We start from the raw sequence: 21,056 nt of genomic DNA on the forward strand, positions 1-21,056 counted from the left end.
TCAACCAATCAACTGCGACGATTTTATTTTTTACAAATTCAGCAATTGGTGTATGAGATCGAGTGACAACTTTTTATTGGGCCGGCCTAGCATGGGGCGTTGCAAGCGCCAAGAACGAGAACGGACGCCTGCAGCACCGTATAAGAGCACCTGAAACAACCTGTTTAGTCAGAAAATCCTATTCGCCGTGTGCTACGGCAAGATGTCGCAGCTTGGCACCGGCGAGCGAGCTATCTGGACCGGTCCATATAAACGTTTTCAACGTTCCCGGTTGTGGAAACCTTCTTGAGATTTCAAGCTGGTTTTTTACGGTATTGGAAAACTTTAGAGGATTCTTGAACAATATTTTTTATGTTCCATTTTTTTTTCTTTTTTTTCACCCTTTTCAGCTTATTTCTTTTCGTTTTTAGTTGTTTTTCCTTTTTTTCTTTTATCTCAATTTAATTTTTCTTTCTCAAATTTATTTTGCTTTCTTAAAAAATGTTTGCATTTTCACAAAATTGTCCATTTCTAAAAAACTGCTCTCGTTTTCAAATTTTATTCATAAATCCCATAAAAACAGAATTTGATAATAGTTACATTGTTTTAGAAAATGTTCGGTAATTAACAAAAATCACCTTTTTGTAAATTTGTTCAATAACCAAAAGTGTATGTTTCCAAAAAGTTCCTATTTTTAAGAAATTGTTCAGAAATTCAAAAAAATGTTCATATGTATTAATTTTGTTCACAAATTCTAAAAATGGGAAATTTTGAAAAATGTTCGTGCTTCCTGTTCACAAATTAAAAGAAATCACGTTTCAAAAATTTGCAATGGAATTTCCAGTTTCATAAATTGCAAAAAATGTTCACATTTGTTTTCAGGACTTTCAAAAGATGCCCCAGTTTCGGAAAATATCCCTGTTTTACTCTCTTTTTTCGTTATCTGTTTCTTTTTACCTTCTTATTTTTCAAGGTTATTTTTACCCTTTTTAAACTGAGTTCATGTTCGAAAATTGTTTTCAATTTCAAAAAAGGTTCTTGGTTTTATAAGATGCTCCAAATTTTTAAAAATTGTCTTTTTGGAAAACTGTGCATAAAATTCTTGTTTTTTTCAAAAAATGTTGCCTATGCTTTTGTTCAAAATTTTCATAAAGTTGCAAAAAAATTCCATTTTAAAAAACGTAAATTGCAAAAAATGTTCACGTCTTTTTTCCAGAGTTTCAAAACATGTCCCTGTTTCATAAATTGTTCCCAAGTTTTAAAAAATGTTCTCGTTTTAAATTTTGTTCATGAGTTTCAAAATATTTTTGCTAAATAAAATTTGGAAAATATTCCCATTTCAAAAAATCTTCATGATTTTCAAAATTTGTTAAAAACTTCAAAAAAGTTCACATGCTTAATTTTTGGTCACAAATTCATAAATAGTTGGGTGATTTTTTTAAAAACCTTTTCTATTTTCTCAATTTGTTGACATATTATAGAAATGCTACAGTTTTGAATAAAAATCATAAATTTAAAAAATATTCATGTCATGGTCCACGACGGTTATATGTGTCCGAATCCGCTTCCTGGGTCATCGTGTGGTGTCCCCGAGAGCAAGTAGTTAGCGAACGCTCTCTCAGGAGCCTCCCAACAAGCACTCCCGCGCGCCGTCATTTGGCATGTTCTCAGCCGCCGCCACGTGTCGTGTTCTAAACTTTTTCTCCGGATTTTGTTTTTATATTTTTCCTCACACGTTTTCGACATTTTAGAATGTTTTTTTCTTGGTTTTTTGGTATTCGTTTTTCCAGGGTCTTTCTTAGATTTTTAACAAAAAAAATATTTTTTCCATGAAATAACGTATTTTCTATTTTTTTCGCGAGAGGCACGACCTCTCGGAAAGGGAAAGAACACACAAAAACCGTGTTTTTCCTATTGTGGGAGTTTTGTTTTAAAAAACAATCATCAAAACATATATCAACATGGGATATAGTTTAAAGATCTAAAACTGGTTCAAGATTTGGACACACAGTTTAGGAGATAAAACGTTTTAAAAATACGGATCTACGAAAACAAAGAAAACTCTCAGATTGCGACAAGTGACGCGCATGCAGTGTGTTACGTGTTACAATTTTAAAGAGATGGAAGTGATTTTTAAAAGGTGTACTTCTCAATTGATAATTTCGAATGTCCCTGCTCACGTAGTAATTGGGCCGGCCCAGTCGGGCGCGCTTTGTGCGGCGCATAGGAGGTTTCCATTTAGTCATGTGCCGGATCGGTCACGGCGTGATTGTGGATCTGTCCCCGAAAAAACGGCTATAGGTTGAATTTCTTCGTTGTTGCCTTAGGGCCTGTTTGGGACTGCTCTACTCTAGAAAATTCAGCTCCGTTCTAAAAAAAACATAAGCCAAACGGGATAGCTCCGCGATATACAACTTCATACAAAAAACTAGAATTTGGGGTCCAACTTCTTGTTTCCTATGAAGCTCCCCAGAAGGTGCTTCATAAAATTATAGAAGCTGGAGTTGGAGCAAAATTACCCATCAGTGACAACAGTAAGTGGATACCCTTCATTCCTCTCCTCTCATCCAATCAAATAGAGATCCTTTCAACCAAAAATTTCCATTCGTGAAGCTGGAGCTGGATAAAAGTCAAACATTCTTTTTGAAAGAGCTACAACCATCAGGTTGGTTCTCGCACTGGTTCTGGGTCGATTGTGGGCAGACAGGTTCTTCCTCTCGCCGCCTCCCCCCCTCTCGCCGGCCACCGCTCGCCCCTCCCCTCCTCTCGCCGCTCGCCCCTCGCCACGCCGGCCCGCCCAGGCGCCCACAGCCGCCGTCGTCACTCCAGGTATTCAGTGCGGCCGGCCGGCTGCGGTTGGATCTGTGTTGGAGAATTTCGAATTTCACGTGGTACGTATAATTTTTCCTGCCTCCGCCACAGTCTTATTGGATCTCCATCTCATCGTCTCAGTTACAAGCCGGTCATCATGCGGCCAGTTGGAGAATTTTGAATTTCACGCGGTTAGATCAACCCGAGGAACACCTGCGGGATCTCACTGGATCTCCGTCTCCTCGTCTCAGCTCGAAGCCGATCATCATGCTGCCGGTTTACATTTCAGTGTGATTCAGAACCCATGTTTTTTTTTAGAAGAGCAGCTTGTTTCTTCTTTGTGACTTGTTAGCCCAAGCACACTATACTGGGCCAGATGTTTTTTTCCCGATAGAATGGGTCCAATGCAGCCCATCCAAACAGTGAAAAGCTGAGGTGGGTAGTCAGTCAGCGCACGATTCGTCAAAGCGAGTTTTCCCTGGAGAAAACTCTCGCCGCTGCGAGTTCCCGAAAAGCGAAGCGACCACCACACCCCTCGCCGGAGATGCCGCCGGGGACCTCTCCGCCGCCGACGGAGACGTGGACATGGGAGAACGCCGTCGCCGGAGCGACCGCCGGCTTCGCCACCGTCGCGACCTTCCACCCGCTCGACGTCGTCCGGACCCGCTTCCAAGGTAACCCCCCCTCCCCCCCCTAAGCCCTAGGAGAGGCAGAGCCCGACCGGTAACCTTTTAACCCTGCTGCTCTCGTGCTGGTGTTCAGTGAGCGGCGGGAGAGGGTTGTCCGACTTGCCGCCGTACAGGAACACGGGACACGCTGTGTACACCATCGCACGATCTGAGGTGTGAATCCCTCGCCACATTTTGTGTTTTTGTTTTCAGTTTTTCATCGTTTGGTGGACCAAACCTCGGCCATAGCTGAAAAACCTTAATTGTATTGTATGTGTTTCTAATCCTGTTGATTTTCCGAAAATTTTGAATGCAAATCCTTACAATATGCAGGTGGATTTTCTTGTAGCTGCTACTTCCTAGTTAATTTTTTGCTTTAATTTAATTGAAAATTCCCAGGAACTTAGGGAGCCGACAATGTATTTGGTAATCACATGTTCCTGGAAGCTTGGTTATCAATTAGTAAACAAAATGACTAAAACCTTTTGTCGTAAGATCTTCAGGAATTTGGTTCTTCTGGTATTTGAAGTATGGGCTATGCTGATCTAACTGCTTAATGTAGGGCCTGAGGGGACTCTATGCCGGCTTTTATCCTGCAGTTCTGGGATCAACCGTTTCTTGGGGACTATATTTCTATTTGTAAGTTACATTAGTTCATTGTACTGAACTGCTGAATCGTTGTAGTGTTAGTGTTCAGTGCTTTATCTATTACTGAACTATACCAAAGTAAGCTGCTCATTTCAGGATTTAATTTCACTTGTTTATTATTCCTATATAAGGATCCTATGCTACAGTTTACTGATTGGATGCTACTTACAAGGGTGCTGGCATTTTGGCTAATGTTACCAACGTCTGTTTTGACAGTTATAACAGAGCTAAACAAAGATACTTGCAGGAGAAGGATGTTCAGCTCCGTCCATTCGATCATCTTGCCTCAGCTGCAGAAGCAGGTGCTTTGGTTCGTACAGTAAATCCTGATCTCATATCTTTTTCTGATTTTGTGAGATTGGATGAGTTTAATGAAATTGGATTAAACAGTAACTAGGCCTTTGATAGAAAGCCTAACCTGACATTTTTTCTGACTACCAACATATGTTAGTGTTATTTGTTCACCTCAGTTGCCTTCACATCATTATTCATGACAAATGTTTTTCTGTGTGTTAATACAGGTTTGCCTGTTTACCAATCCCATATGGCTGGTGAAAACACGGATGCAACTACAAACGCCCGGGCACACTTCATCTTATTCTGGATTTTCTGGTAATATAAGCTTATTGTACTTGTATTTTTATTTTCTAAGTATCATATAGCAAACATATCGTACTATAGTTGTGACTTCGTTTTCTGTTGCAAATGAGTGGCCTGTGCCATTCTTAGTTCTATTTGAAGCTGTTAAAATTACTATTATTTAGTTGAGCCCGTGGAAAAAAACATTGTTTCAAATCATTATAATATTTTTTATGCCATGAATTGTTTGTGTGCATCCCTTCATGCCCATATTTCTTTTGTTCTATAGCTGGTTCAAAATTTTGTGACCTTGCTTATTTGGTTGCTGTGAAGCCAGATGCTTTGAGAACTATTCTGAAAGAGGAGGGATGGCGAGCACTTTATAGAGGGATCGGGCCTGGACTTTTGCTGGTATGTATTTTTTCTCTCCCTAAAATGCTGTTTAGTGTTGTGCTGCTTTTCACTACAACCCTACAATTTTAGTCACAGAACTATTAGCCATATGCTGTTTTAAGTAGCTCTAGATACATGAGCGCAATAATATGTAGTTGTCCTTCACTCAGAATTATATATGTTCTGTGCCTTCAGTTCATTCTTTCTTGAATTTCTTGACCCAAATATGTCTTATCACTACCATTCATGGTACGGATTGATTTTTTAAGTTGCACCCGAGTTTTAAGATGTTAGTATCATATGCTTTTCTCTGAGGTGTGGCCTGTCAGATTTAGCTACATGCTTTAGGTAATATCCTCTTGTGAGGCCCCAGCTAGAGAATGTGGGACGTCTTATTATTTGGATCATAGCTAGTCATGTTTTCCTAGTGCTGTCTTGATATCGCAAAATTACCTTATTACGGAGATTATTGTTATAGTTCTCAGCAAGAAAAGGAACTAGGAAGGCCAGCTAACTGTTCTATGTTCTAGTTTATGTAATGTACCTGTTAATGTCAGAATTTCCCAACAGTGCTTGTAGGAATTTGGTCTCTGCAAATTGTAATTCTGCTAGTTTAGGGGGCAGCAATTTGGCACCCGAGCACACCTGCTCCCTATATCCGAGTCGTCCAGAATAGCCTAGGGGTGTGTGTCAGGTCTTCATTTTCTCAAATATGGAACCACAGTTGTATACCACCGCATTTGCCGTTTGGACCGCGTGGATGTTGATGGAATTGTAGGCTCGTTGTTTGGACCGCGTGGTGGGAAACAACTCTAGGTAGTTAGGATCACACCACATCGCGTGCTGCCGGTCCAGGTCTAGAATTGACGATGCTGAATTAAACAGCTGCAGAGTGACTGCGTCAGAACTGTCGCTCATATATAACCTGGAAATACTATGATGAGTGTCATGTGTTGACATGAAAACATAACAGTTCAAAACCACAGTGCTATCCAACCAAACTTAATTCAGTCACATTAATCTTCTCAATCTGGATATGCGACATGATTTGTGTCAATCGTATCATTGGCTGGCCTTTGTGCCTGAATTAGTTCAGAGTCAGTGTTCTGTGATTGTAATTTTTGTCCACACAAGCTGCAAAAGCAGTCCACGTGCCTGGCAAAACTAAACCCCTTTTCTTAAATAGTTAATTTGCAAGTAGATCACAGTGCAGCTGAGATTTAGTATTGGAAGCAGCTAGCCAGCTACTACACAGGATACGCTCCCGATCTGCCTTGCTTTTACAACTGGTACTCTGATAAGCATGCATCACATGAGAGTCCACATCTTTGACACATCTTTAAATTATTAATCACACACATGACCAGTACGCAAAAGAATCATGTATTACATGGGTAATTGGGTAAATAATATAAATATAAATATAAAGAGATCAGAGAACAATGCTCGAGAAACAAAAAAGAACCGTCTAGTCTAAGAGCAGGAGAGATTTGCTTGTGGCCACAGAGGTACGAACATCACGAGCTCGTGACCACAGAACGGACATGGGCTGAGAGTGAGGATCTCCACTACCTGGCCATATTGAAAGGATGAAGCCATGGAGATGGTGGAGAGCTAGGTGAGAAAGGGGCTGTGGATGTTGAAGACGGTTGGATTAACAGCGGGTAGATATCGGCTGGCAGGTGTAAAGGTGTGGGAGTTAATGCAAAGCATGTCCTCTCACCATGGCATGGATGCGTTGGTCCACCATGCAATGTATGTTGTCTGTCCATGATGTGCCTCTTGAGGGGCCGCTGGAGAGCAGGGCAACTTCCATATTCAAGACCAGCGTAGACATGTGCCATGGTAGAGACGGAGGAGACCAATATAAATATAGAATACAAGCCAAATACATCGGTTGGAGCGAATCTCGAGAGCATTGTTCGGTGCAGATATCAGGTCCATATGCGCTTGGGAGCTGAATCTAGTTTCCATGCTAGTTTATGTCTATACTAGTTTCAATTCTATACTCGCCTGCCCCTTCGCGCGGCAGGCCTGGCACGAGGCTCTTTCCTGGCTGCGCCTACCAGCCCCTACGCAGGAGCAGGATATCTCCAGGTGGATGAGGGCGAGAGATGCCACACCACCATCGCTCCGCAAGGCGATGAGGTCCACCACGCTGCTGGTGCCCTGGATGATTTGGAAACATAGGAATGCGTGTGTATTTGATCATGTCACTCCGTCGCTCTCCGAGCTCTCGGATAGGATCAAAGATGAGATGAGGTGTTGGGCTAGAGCCGGGGACAAGGGGCTTAGGGTAGTCTTGCCCCCATCCTGGGATGTCCATTAAACTACTTGTAACCTGCTCTAATCGTCTCCTAGGAGGCTGTAACTTCCCATCTTTTCAATACAAAGAAACGCAAATCTCTGCGTTTTCTCGAAAAAAAGTTTCAATTAGTAAAGATGCATATGTTTTGGAGTGTTGGTTTCTGTGATATGGTTGATGAATACATGCACTAATGTTTATTGCTGTGTCATGCTTGAAAGGTCACCCATGGCGCCATACAATTCACGGCCTATGAGGAACTTCGCAAGGCTATGATATTTGCCAGAAGTAAACAAACAAGGGGAGATGACAAAGGCAGCGAGGATTTATTGGTAGGCACCAACTGATTGCATGTGTGCTCAGACACTAAACATCTAGCTTAATTTACAGTATAGACATTCTTATGTTTTCCCTGGATAAATCTGTTCTGATGTTTGAAATTTTTCTTAAATTAGGTTGCTTAAGCTTATGTATGGCCATCCTTTTTCTGATGCTCCCCGTTTCTTTTGGCTTGCCATGACATGATACAGCATGTGAACTGTGAAACATAGGAGGATTTTCTCACTTGTGAAGATCGTCAAGTAGTCAAATATAGGTGTTACGTGATATTGTTCCTTAGAAACCCTATTTTTAACACCAGTTACATACAAAATTGTATGATGCATAAGCTGATTCAGGGCAATTAATATTCTTAGAACATTTAGGTAAAGTTATGTCTGCTTTCAAACACAATTCTCCATCTGCTAAATGTGCAATTAATATGTCTGATATGCATTTGCCCTCATTATCAACAGAATTCCGTTGATTATGCGGCACTTGGCGCTGGTTCAAAATTATCTGCCATTCTGCTTACTTATCCTTATCAGGCAAGATTTAACTTTTGTTTATTCCCATCAATTTCATAAATGGTTGCTGCCATCTTACTATACATACCAACAATACATTTTTTGGATTTGCAGGTTATCCGAGCCCGCTTGCAGGTTGGTTTCATATTTAAAGCTCTGTGCCTCATTTCTTTGGAGTTTAGCAGCAATAATAATAGTTCTTGTATGCAACTTTTCAGCAACGGCCTGGTAGTGATGGTATCCCAAAGTACTCAGACAGTTGGCATGTAGTGAAGGAAACTGCAAGGTGAGGGTCATTTAAGTTTCGATTAGAGAATGTTTTGGACCTCAGGCGGCATTATCATTTCACCGGGTCTGATGTTAAGCCATGACTTACCTTCTTATTGTCTTATTCAATATGCACCTTACCATGCTGTCTTTTCTCAAGCTTGGTGTACACTTTAGCCCACTGATTATCTATACTCTTCATTAATCTGTAGAAACCTGTCATAATTGAGGATGCTGCATGCCATGTTTTCTGTTGCAACCTTGCTGGTCCTGAATGTTGGTTTGTGCTACAAATTTGAGTAATACTAATGCCTGTTCTCTGAAAATTCTCAATTTCGTCTGCAGGTACGAAGGTGTCCGTGGGTTTTACAGGGGCATCACGTCCAACCTGTTGAAGAACCTTCCAGCGGCTTCTGTGACGTTTGTGGTGTATGAAAATGTTATCAAACTATTCAGAGCAGCCAAGGAAAAGACGTAGTTCCAACTTTCAACTGGAGCCAGGAGAAACATAGGAGGAAATAGGAAAGATACTACTGTTCCATGCAAATACATAATCTGTTCATTCACCACACCATGCGAGCTCGACGAGATGTTCCATCACATTTCCCAGTTCAGCTCTTATTCATTTAACACAAACGGGATTTAGTTTGGCGAACTTGTTTTTATTTTGGGTAGAGGAAATTCATTTTCTGTTTCTTCACGAAGAAATGGCTCGTTGGTTCATGTTGTCCAGTTGAATGCTTGTTGGAGATGGAGAATTGGTTCGATGTGTTGTTGAACTTGTGATTGTGTGAGTTATTTTTTACGGAAACGCTTGGGATGACCCGGCTGGTTTCTGGAGTCCAGCAACACTGTTTTCCCCTTTCCTAAAACGGCAAAATCGACAAAATTGACCCCTAAACCAAACAAATTCACAAATAAGGCGCCTGACTGTAAGGAGTCACACTATCTTATATTAAAACTGATATAACTTTTAATTCGTACATCCGATGAAAACGTGACTTATATGAATATTGTGTAATTTTTTGTGTTCTACGCAATGGTGGCATTTCCAGCTACATTAGGATAATTTTTTAATAAAAAACAAGTTTTGCAACTGAGATTTGTTGTAGGAACGAGCTTTGCAACAAGACGTTTGTGACAGAAAATAAATAAATAACAGACGACTCACAATTATATGTCATGTGAGGCGACGGATCTTTTTTAAAAAATCCATGAAAGGATGCGTAACAAGCCTTTTATTTTAGAGAAAAGAAAATGTTTGTCTGAGAAAACATGACTCGTGTTGCAAAGCTTGCAAAATAACACGAGCCTTGTTGCAAAGATTAGCAGAGATCGGACCCGACGCGTTAATGCAATCAACGTGGAGCGGTTGGATGATTCCTCTCCCTTCCTCTGCCGGACTACAATTCCGATTCGGTATCGGTGCTTCACGTCCGAATCGAGCCCGGCCCTCCCCTGTTTCAATCGCCATCTGTCTTCTACAAAAGGTGCCCCAGACCCGCAGGTACTTCCCCAAGCAAACTCGTGAAGGTGAAGGAACACGTCCACCGCAGCAGCCTCCGACTCTTCTCTGTTCCACAGCCGAAGGCAAAGATGGCCGCCGACAAGGAGCACGTCCTGCTCCGCCAGCCGGACAAGCTGGTCGTGCTCGCCGAGGTCCCGGCCTCAGGCTCGCGCAACCCGCAGCCGACGGCCACGCTCCGGCTGCTCGTCGAGCTCTGCGGCGACCACGGCGCCGGCCCCGCGGACGTCGACACGATGGAGGACGTGGCCTGCCGCGTGCCGCTCGCCGACCTGGGCGATTGCCAGGGAGCGGCGGAGCGCGCGTTCAAGGACCTGGTGGCCCGGATCGACAACCCGGCGCTGCGCCCGGAGGTCGCCGCGGAGATCCCTGCGGCCGCGGCGCGCGTCCGGGCGAGGTGCGGGGCCGGCTACGGCGTGGAGTTCCGCCTTCGCGTCGTGTTCGTCGACGGCGCGTCCGCGGAGCAGGAGGACGAGGACGACGAGAGCGGGAGCGACATGGAGTTCGGGGAGTTCGATCTGAGCGGCGCGCGGAGGTTAGGCGGCCAGCAGACCGACGCCGGCTACAGCTACGGTTACGACTACGACGAGGACGACGACAACGAGGACGGCTGCGGCGCGCAGTTCACGGTGAGCCCGTACCGCGGCGCCCTCGCGCGGGAGGGAGGAGGGGCGCCGTCGTCGTCGTCCCTGCTGCTGTCTGGCTTTGCGGCGCGCTCCGACGGGCCCGAGCTCACGGAGGAGCACGAGCTGACGTCCTACGACATGCAGCGCGTCGTGCGCAAGGCGCTGGGCGGCGGCGGGAGCGTGGAGGACGACGAGGCCTACCTGCGCGCGCTGGACGGCGGCGCGCCCGTGTCGCCGGCGTCGCGCGCCGCCATGGTCGGCCAGGCGCTGCAGTCCACGAGGCAGCAGCAGCAGCAGCAGCAACAGCGGTCCAAGTCGCCGAGCCCCATCTTCCCGATGCGTACCGGATTCTAATGCAAACCTGTGATGCTACTCTTATGTTGTTCGTGAAGGGCTAAACCTGTTGCGATTTGTATGTCTGTAAACCTATTTTGTAGCCTTTTTTTTTGCGATGCTATTTTGTAGCCATTCATTGAAGTTCGATTCATATCTTCTGCTATGTTAGTGAAGATATGTTGATCTGTTATCAAAATCATAAGGATCTGTTTCCCCTTTTTTTGATGATGATGAGGCAAATCACTAGCATACAACTGGCAAGAATGTGATGATGTGATGGATTGCATTGCATTGCATTGCTGAATTCTCTGCATTGCAGAACTGTTGGGTATACAATGTAGTAATATAATACATGGAGGGGATAAATACGGCATGTTGTTGATGCATGCTTTAGTTAGTTTTGTTGCGTTATACATCATTTCTAAAGTCAGGAAATATCTGACAAAAACCTATGTCTCAGTTTATATACACTTGTCATGAATCAGCCATGCTGTCGCCTTCGGTCGCCGGGCGCAGTTCCGGTTTCTGTTCTTGTTCCGGACTCCTGATGAAGAAAGTAGAATCCCCACAAAAGAAAATAAGATCAAGAAAATAGAAGGTCAGATGATGGTACAGAATTGGCATTCTAATTGATTTAAATCCTGGCATGAGGACCTTGTAAGATATAGCTGCTAGACAGTGATCTGAGATGCGGTAAAGAAGGCGTGCTTACATCTCAGAGTCCATTTTGACCGCGGTATGGTTATGCTCAGCACACACAATTGCTTTATCATCATCCACACTTTCCTGTGTAGGAAGAAACGCAAACAAACTGAACATGAAATGTTCAATCAAATAAGTTAAATCACAGAACGCACCATTTTACTCGGATTGGCGGGATGCTGCACCGTCATCTTTGGGGCATTCAAAGGACTTCTCAGAGTACCCTGAAATTATCTGAGGATAAGTAGTAGCAAAGTAGCAAACTGCTAGCAGGTGTCATAAACATCAGCAGGTGATCAGTTAGGCAATTTGTAAACCAGTTAAACTTCAGGAATTTAGTTCGATTCACGAGCATGCTGCTTTTGCTTTTTTTCCACACCTGAAAGAAAGGAAACATAACAGGCATCAAGGTTGCTAAAGTACCTTATTTGCCCACATCAGGCCACAAGCATTACAGAGGGTCCTTGGGCCAGCCGGCCCCCGACGCATTGCTGGAGTAAGCCTTGAGCTGACACCACAGTTTTGACAACTAGGAAAGCAAACCAACATTAGCCCATAATAAACACAGGGAAAAACCTTCTGTGTATGAAGTGATGAAACGTGATTTGCACGTACACATGTCATGACAACTCACTCACTGGGATTCTCGGAAATGATCATCCTCGCCATCGGCTGCAGAGACACAAGCTGCAGAAGAACTTGCAGCATCACCAAAATCTGCCCTTCCAGCAAACTGTCCTTTACGCCGTTTCATCCTGCCAGCGATAATTAATGAGTATATATGCTGTGCAATGTATGAGATAAATAATCCACAACGAAAAAATAATCTCAAGGGAAATCTCTTGACCACCAGGTATGATTTTGTATCAGGAATAGTAAACAGAACACGACTACCTTCCAAGGTAACAGTAAATCATAACTGTAGAAATCCGAATTAGTTTCTTTATTCAGTGCTGACTCATATAAGCAGCAACGTGATATTCTTCCTAAACCAACAAACATCAAGAGCTTGATAACCAAGTGCAATGAAGTGCTACAAAAATTGCCTTTGCTTATGAGGACTATGAAAACCTATAGCAACTACACACAAATAGACTAGTAAAATGTACCAGAGCCAGACTGCTTTAGTCCTAGTAAAAAAAAAGCCTCAGTGCACCAATATTCTCAGAATTAACATTCCATGATCCATGTTTCCGGACTATTACATGTTACTAGTACTTAAACTTTTCCTCGGACATTGGTGATTGAGGAATTGTTCAACTTTTGCTCAGACATTGGTGGTTGAGGAATTATTCAAGACTAACAAAATTGTCTCAGATTGGTAGGCTAGACATCAAACCAAAGAGGCCGATGAATCAGGTAGAATTCTAGATTTGTGCCAAAGACGAATGTGGCATTGCGAATGCAGAAAGCTGGAGTACAACCTCATTAATGTGGTCTAAACGTGTGATTAATAATCAAGGCCTGCTTGGTTGTGGCATAACGAATGCAGAAAGCTGAAGTATATCCCCCTTCATATGATCTAAATGTGTGATGACTAATCAAATCCTGCTTGCTTCCATAATGCAAAAAAGCATTTGTACGCTAATAACTCTAAGAAAACACCTACAAGAGAATGGGCATGGATTGAGTCTGTACTTTTGGGCAACTTCCTTGCGCACTCCGTATCTTATTTTCTTATCAAAACATCTTTCCTTCCTCTTCTCACGAAACCTCATTAAGGAAGCAACCCTTTTGGCAGCCACAGTTGTACTCTGCAGACATGACAAAAAACTTAGAAACTAAAAGCATTCACACAACCTTGTTGCAGAGATTGTACAGCTGATGGTACCTTTTCACCATATGCAGTAGGCCCAGCCATGCTTACTAAACCAGTAGGCAGCTCACACCCTCCAAGCACCAATAGAGCAGCTTGAACCTGTATAACACTAGGAAAATAATTAATCAAGTAAACTTATTACAAATGACCATGAACTGATCACCATAAACACTTGAACGATGATTTAACAAATAGTGATTTGATCATGCAATCACCCTTGAAATGTAATATGGCTGCATCATAACTGACTCATGATATGTTCAGAGACGTCTCTCTCGGTGGTGCCTAGCACTTATGAGTGTAGTGTTGTAATTTTGGGATGTTGGCCCTTCCATGGGCTTGCACATAACCATTCCTTCGGACAACGCATCAAGGCTCAAAGCTTTTTGTGTTTTGTCAAAGGGAAAAATAACATGGGTGCACACGAACATAGAAAATGGACTTCTGTTTTTGTGCAATTCGGTATAACCACATAGGAGTGCATGGCATACAAACATCGTTTAGACAGTGAATCTTTTGGCAAAGCAATAACTGTGCCCCAAAACCATCAAGAACCGTACTCTAACACTGAACCATGTCACCTGCAAAATCACTGACAGATGGATGGCCACAGAAATGCAATAAGGAATAACCACAAGCAGAACAAGAGAAAAGGGTGAGAAATTTGAGAACAATAAAGGACAACAATCAAGAACCGTACTCTAACAACAGCAGAACAAGATACTAAGCTTTGATAATCTCCATATGTCAATTAAAAATTCATTCAAAACAATCATGCTTGGCCAAATCTCGCAGCATACGGTCCACTATTCAGCAACCATTCATAAGCACATCAAAGCAGGTAAAAACGTCCGAAATCTATCTAATAAAATGGCACACTTTAGCAATCAAGCACAGCACATATTACTAACAAAAGGTAATCGAATGTAAGCAGATATTAGCCCCTTTCCTGAAAGCTCGAACGACAGAACAGCCACAGAGGACACATTCTTGGCGCAATTCAATTCAGCAAGGGCGCAAACAAACCCTCCGCTGCTTCAAGTATTCAATTTCTCCATAGTACATAACCAATTCCTCTGAAAGTTCAATCAACAGAACTAAAAAATATATATTTCTACAGATATTACCAGGCTGAAAATCGAGGGAACTGTCTCCATGACGGTGCAATTCCACTGCAGGGGACATGGAAATCGATGGAACGATCGAAATCTACCAACAAACCTATATTTTCTGGGCGCAATTCGGAGCCCGCGCTCGCAGACAAAGTCAACACGGTCCGAAGAAACAGATGGGAACAAAAATTGAAGCGAACGGTGCAGAAGGCGCGACCTTTTGGGGCGGGACGGGGTCGAAGACGTAGACCTCCCCCTGGTACACCAGCGTCAGCTGCTCCGAGGCCGCGCTCAGGAGCGCGTCCGCCGCCGCGGCGTCGTCGTCGCCGGAGGCATCCGCCAGCGGGGGATCGTGGCCGTCCGCCGCGGGCTCCGCCGCCATCGGCTGGGGATCGGACGGTTGGGATGGGCCGGGACCCGGGAGAGGCGGCCGGGCTCTCTCGGTTCGCGCGCACGTGTGGGGGATGGGTGGGAGCCCGCACGTGTGATGGATTTATGTACACGGGCTTGCGTGTCCCGTCGAGGAGAGCGTGTGCGTGAGGGCTGCATATTTTGGGTTTTCGGTTCTAAACTCGGGGTATCTATTTGATCCGTAGATTGCTTCCGGTATCGAGGGGATGATTTCATAAATGTGGATGCGTAAACATGTCATTTAAAGATAGCAGCATATGTCTATTTGTATTTTACTTTTCATCTAATCAAAACAATTTAGTTATATTTATATATATTTCAAGTTGATCAGACTCTAAGCTCAACTAAAATGACCGTCGACATCCGTTCCTCATCCCAGGCCGGCCATGAGCCCCCAAAAATGAAGCACCACCTCTATTTGCTCTGCAACCCTTCACTTCGATGACATGTCTTCCCCATGTTCGACAGTCCATTCCTCATAATGCTGAGAGCCCTAGAGGTATATGCTTCACCGAGAGGGGAATAATAGCCTATGTCTTCTCTTTATTCGCCAGCGCCGCTCATCAGAGTGGCACCAGAGGGATATGCTTAACCGGACGAGAAGGATGGTCTTCGCTTCTGTGAAGCACGGATCAAGGCTGTTTTTTTGGAAGGGGGGACGGTGGTCCGCGAGTAGGCAAGACATCGACAATGCACGCCGGCGATGCGACGACGGTAGCCTTCGTGGGACCCAAGTGGCAACGCCTTCCCATGTTCTACTTTTCCTCCGCGAGGTGGCTTGGAGCGGCGAGTTGCTGCGGGAGGCACCCGCTTGGAGCCTCGCCCATGGTATTGATGGCCTTGAGCGGAAAGCAAGGTGGAGGAGAGAGTTGCCTAGCTCGTATCCGACGGGCTCGACGCACCATCCAGACGGCTTTTATGCGGGAGAACTCATCTTCCTGCTCGCCGGCTGTCACAAAGAGTGGGAGATGGGGAGCAATGTGTGGTGCGATTTTTGCCCTGCGTCAGGCGTTGTTTAAATAGCGGGTGGGTGCCCGGAGCCAACCGACATGTGTTTAATGTCAGTCCTCTAGAGAACGAACATTGGCCGGAGTAGGTTTCTGAGCATATGCGCGAGTTTAATGGAGGAAGGTATGTAGTCTCCAGCCATTTGAATGTGGTGGAAAGGTGTGTTCAGTCAAGGGTGCAGTGGGCGACGCTCTCTCGGTCGACGCACCGCTTCAATGTCGGTAGTGATAGGTCTCATTCGCTCTGGGCCAACATCAATGCGAAGCAGCCGCTATACATCAGCATGAATGCGGGCACGTGGCGAGGGGCTGGAATGCACGCGGGTGAGGGAGGAGGGTTTTGAGTGGGCCATGTTGCTAGACGCAGACGTGTGAGCGGTCTGGACACCCGCAAACCCTCGCCCCACTTTGTCTCTGGTTTGCAGCGAAAAACACGTTCAGAACGGCCCACGGACCGGTGCGGGACCGCGTTCGATGCCAAAACACATTCGAACCGCACGATCTGAACGGTTGCGAGTGGTTTGAGGTTCGGCGTTGGAGATACCGTAACGTCTCTTTGGTTTGACACGCATGGTGGTGACGTGAGGAGGGTTTCGACGCCATCATCTAATTCAATTTTTTTTAAAACTTGTGATCTATTCATCACACCATGACAGTACAAAGAACACAAGAAATAATAATAATAAACTACATCCATATTTGTATGCTACTTAGCGATGACTACAAGCACTTGAGCAAGCCGATGGCGTGTCATCGTCATCACCCTTCTTCATTGGAGCCAAGCCAACCTTGTTGTAGTAGCTAGTCAGGAAGTCATCGTCCTAAGTTCCAACAGAACCAACACACCAGAACAACAACCACCTTTAACGAAGAGAAGTGTAGATCGAAAGGATCCAACTTGTAGGCACAAGAGCACAAACGAACGAAGACTGGATCCATGAAAACCCAATGAAAACGAACAAAAATTAATGAATCTTGCTTGATCCATCGGAGACACGCCCACACAGCCTCCTACGAAGCGAGACACGCCGCCAGAACAAGGGCATGGTGGGAAGAACCATATTCCATCTTCACAGTCATCGCCGCACTTGACTTCCTAAGCAGGACACAAAGCCTAAGCAGACTAAAAATACACGTGAAGACAAAGCATGAGCCCTTCCGATTAAATTATGGCGGATCGAAAGTATGTCTAGAGGGGGGGGGGTGATTAGACTACTTGACCAAATTAAAACTTACCATTTTCCCAATTTTATCGGTAGGCAAGTTTTAGCGATTCGATTCTAGCACACCCTACACATGCAAGTCTACGAGTTGTGCAACGGAAAGTAAAGACATTGCAAGTGAATGCAAATGAGGGATTGTAGATATCAAACACAATGAAGACACAATTTTTTTGATGTGGTCCCGATAGTTGGTGCTATCGTACGTCCACGTTGATAGAGACTTCAACCCACACAAGGTAATGGCTGCACGAGTCCATGAAGGGTCCGTGAATAAGCAACCTTGTCTATTCCACCATGGCTTACATCCATGAAGGACTATCCTCACTCGGGGTAGATCTTCATGAAGTAGGTGATCTCCTTGCCGTTACAAACTTCTTTGTTCAACTCCACACGATTTGGAGGCTCCCAAGCGACACCTAACCAATCTAGGAGACACCACTCTCCAAAAGGTAGTAGATGTTGTGTTTATGATGAACTCCTTGCTCTTGTACTTCAAAAGGTAGTCTCCTCAACACTCATGTAGAAATTTGATTGGTAGAAGAGGATGATTGGGTGGAAAGCAACTTGGGGAGGCTAGAAATCAAGGATCTACTGGTTGGAGTGGAATCCCTTGATCTCAACACATGAGTAGGTGGTTCTCTCTCGGAAAATTGAATGGTGGAAGTGTAGTTTCATTCGGATGGCTCTCTTAGAGAGTAAGTGATGGTGGAGGGGTATATATATAGCCATCACCATAAACCAATCGTTACAACATTATTGTCCAACTCGGTGACACAAAATATAAATCTCAGTGGTACCGACTAGTGTAGAAAGTTCCAACTTTTGGCTTTTTGGTGAGATGAAAGAAACAACTCTATGAGACCGATTCAACATGACCTAAGCAAATCCAACCCTTCAGATGTTCCGATTACTTCATCTAAGAGATTTTGAAAAGAAATAACTTGACCATGAAAAGTTGGTCACTACTTTTTGGTTGCACCGAACACAGTCTCGGTTGCACCGAACGCAGTCTCGGTTGCACCGAGATGTTAGTGTTCGGCTTAGGGTTCTGTCTAGGCTTAACTCGGTGGCACTGAAATGGAGAAATCGGTGGTTCCGAATTGTCTTTTAGAGTTTTGGATATAAGTGATAGGAGGAAGGGTTTGAGGGTTTTTGGTGGCAAATATTTAAACAATTGAGCAACCAGGTCATCATCAGTACCTCATCCCTTCTTAATAGTATTGGATTTCCTATGAACTATGTGATCAAATCACTTAAAGTAAAATGTATAGTCTTGAACTTTTTGCCAATATGAATCCTTTGCATCCTAGGGGTTCCTCTTCACATATCCTAGCCATTGCAATCATTAAACATTTTCTGAAATATACTTGATTGATCAATGAGCTATATGTTGAAATTAATTCCCAAAACCACCAAGGGATAAGTTTTCTTTCAGTCTCCATTTTTTTGGTAATTGATGAAAACATGTAGACCAAAGCTTCGACAATGGATATAATCAATGCATGACATCGTTCCTTTGAGAAGTACGTGATAATAAAGAGCTCCCCCTAAATTTGTGCATTAATTTGAATTTGTGTCTGAATGCAAATGCACGATTCATTAGGATAATGGGTTACTCCTCCATGTCACATACATCTTGATGGAGTGCATAGAATGATATGAACGAATTGCAATGCACACATTACCAAGCATACAAGTCACTAATCATAATATATGACACATGGATAGGCAATCATAGCATCAAACGATAAGTGTATGATCAAGCACGATATAGTTTAAACCACGAGACGAACAAAGTGAAACCAAATGTATCAAGAACATCCAAGAAAAACAAAAGTGAAAGACGAGACTCTCTCTCTTGAAGCCCTATGATCTATACACATTCTCCCCCTTTGGAAAAAAGTTGCTAAATGTTCGAACATTATAGAGCTAAACGTCTCTCTAGACTGGATCTCCTCCATATGGCGATGAAGTCCTCTGACTTGCTACTCCGGTGGTCGTCGAAGGAGTTGAGAGAAGTGCATCGGCGAATGCTTCTACTAAGGTCTGATGAGCTGGTGGAGTGTCCACTTGTAGTGCCCCATGTGTAACCTTCCCTATTTTGGAACCATTGCAAGTGGGTCCACTTGTCAAAGATTATGATGTTATAGTTGGTACCATGATTTCATGTGTGTTCCTTACTATTTCCTTCTCATGCATGCATGCATACCATATCATTGCATGCCCTTGTCTTGTGTTGTTGCAATATGATCCTAGCATTTCATGTGGTGTGGTGATCTTGTGGTTAGCTACCTTGTGATGCATGTGACCTTGTATATGTGATGAGGTGCTGCTATGATGTCATGTGTTGGAGTACTAAGAGTAGTGGTGATTGTCATATTTTTTCAAAACCCTCTATTTACTTGCAAACCCTTTTCTCTCCTCATTCTCAAGTTCAAAATTCCACCTTATTATCTCTGCTTTAAAAAAATGTCTTTTGATTAAGGAATATTGTGGGCATATCTCGGGTGCTAAATTTGGTGTTTTGAAAAGTGTTTTGAAGGTGTAAATAAACACAAAACAGAATCTACAATGTTGTTTTGTATTTATTTCATATGCGAAAAAAATCATTCTGTTATTTTATTTATTTAGCTTGCTATTTTTCAGGCCGAGAAACATTTTTGCTTTAATTTATCTTCTTTCTTTTTCTGTGTGGCCTTTTCCCTTTTCTCTGTGGTTTTATCTAATAGGAATTGCAGGGAGGGCCTTTTTATTTTAAGTGATGCTCTGGTGGGCTTCCTCCCACCAGAGAGGCCCAGCTCTCCCAGTAGCGCAGCAAGCCCAGTAGCAGGTCGTCTCCTTCCTCGGCTGTCGTCACCCCACTACCACGCCAACACCACCGTCGATCCCCTCTTCCCTTTGATCTGGTGGCTCCAAGCTCGCCTCCCGAGACGTTATAAGGAGCCCACATCCTCCCCACCACTCTAGGGCTCCCGTTTTTTCCTTCTCCCCCCCTCGCGCCCCGTCAAGGCAGGACCCCGAAGGCCACGCCATGAGAGGAGCTCGATGAGCTCGTAGCAGCAGCAGGCGTCGACTTCTCGCCCCTTCAACAGCACCAGGAGGACGCGGTGACCGAGGAGATCGTGTTCCCGCAGCTACTCGACGGCTTCTTCCTCGACATCCTCGACGTCCACGATGTGCTCTTCTTCCCCGGCCGGCCACCTCCTTTGCTTCGGCTCGCTACCCTCCTTCCTCTCCGTTCGATCCCGTCGGTGAGCCTAGGTGAGCTGCAACACCTCTTTTCGCTCCCCCTCTCTGCTTAGCGCGCGTCGACTAGGAGCGGCCGATGCCCTGCCGGAGTTCGACGGTAGACCACGGCGGTAGTAGCAGCAGCAACTCCGGTGCAGTAGCGTGGTGCCAAGCGAGCACCTTTTCCCGCGCTTTGTACGAAAACGGAACCCCTCGGTTCCCCGCGTCCCTCGCCGATGTTCCTTCCTGCCGTAGGTGGTCGTGGTAGACGCCGCCAGCTTCCTCTGGTTCGGTCGCCGGCGGGATGCCTCGTAGCAGGGGCGTGGTTCTTCAGAGCTAGCTCCCCTTCTCTGTCAAGTTCAACAACGTAGCGCAGTGGAGTTGGTCTCTGCTTGTTTCCAACAGGTACAGGGTTCGAATCCCCCTAGCGCAGCAACCCCCTTTTTTTGTTTCTTTTCGGCAGCAGTAGCATTTGCATCAGCAGGGCAGTTTTACCTGCTTAGTTATCTTACCCTGTCGAGCTAGCGCATGGTAGCAGGGTCGTTTGCTCCACAGGGCAGTACCAGGGGCAC

The 21,056-nt window shown here is 44.5% G+C and overlaps 2 protein-coding genes across 3 annotated transcripts; one reads left to right on the forward strand and one right to left on the reverse strand.

Moving 5' to 3' along the window:
• Positions 1–2,783: 2,783 nt before the first annotated feature.
• LOC123447689 (folate transporter 1, chloroplastic) lies at positions 2,784–9,158 on the forward strand. Its single transcript, XM_045124318.1, has 12 exons — positions 2,784–2,808; positions 2,932–3,464; positions 3,553–3,632; positions 4,021–4,097; positions 4,323–4,416; positions 4,628–4,718; positions 5,023–5,096; positions 7,605–7,715; positions 8,178–8,249; positions 8,343–8,363; positions 8,447–8,514; positions 8,841–9,158. The coding sequence occupies exons 2-12, from the start codon at positions 3,335–3,337 to the stop codon at positions 8,971–8,973; spliced, it is 951 nt and encodes a 316-aa protein (XP_044980253.1). The 5' UTR covers positions 2,784–2,808; positions 2,932–3,334; the 3' UTR covers positions 8,974–9,158.
• Positions 9,159–11,249: 2,091 nt separating this feature from the next.
• LOC123447690 (GATA transcription factor 19-like) lies at positions 11,250–15,069 on the reverse strand. 2 transcript variants are annotated; one of them, XM_045124319.1, is made up of 8 exons: positions 14,833–15,069; positions 13,516–13,602; positions 13,323–13,438; positions 12,323–12,439; positions 12,108–12,213; positions 11,840–11,908; positions 11,695–11,768; positions 11,250–11,526 (listed from the first exon to the last, which is right to left on the reverse strand). In XM_045124319.1, exons 1-8 carry the CDS (start codon positions 14,995–14,997, stop codon positions 11,457–11,459), a joined length of 804 nt encoding a protein of 267 aa, XP_044980254.1. In that variant the 5' UTR covers positions 14,998–15,069; the 3' UTR covers positions 11,250–11,456. The 2 variants fall into 2 exon arrangements, with proteins under 2 accessions (XP_044980254.1, XP_044980255.1); XM_045124320.1 differs by lacking the exon at positions 14,833–15,069 and adding an exon at positions 14,631–14,809.
• Positions 15,070–21,056: the final 5,987 nt, after the last annotated feature.

The sequence above is a fragment of the Hordeum vulgare genome, chromosome 4H, assembly GCF_904849725.1.
Source record: "Hordeum vulgare subsp. vulgare chromosome 4H, MorexV3_pseudomolecules_assembly, whole genome shotgun sequence".
NCBI lineage: Eukaryota > Viridiplantae > Streptophyta > Magnoliopsida > Poales > Poaceae > Hordeum > Hordeum vulgare.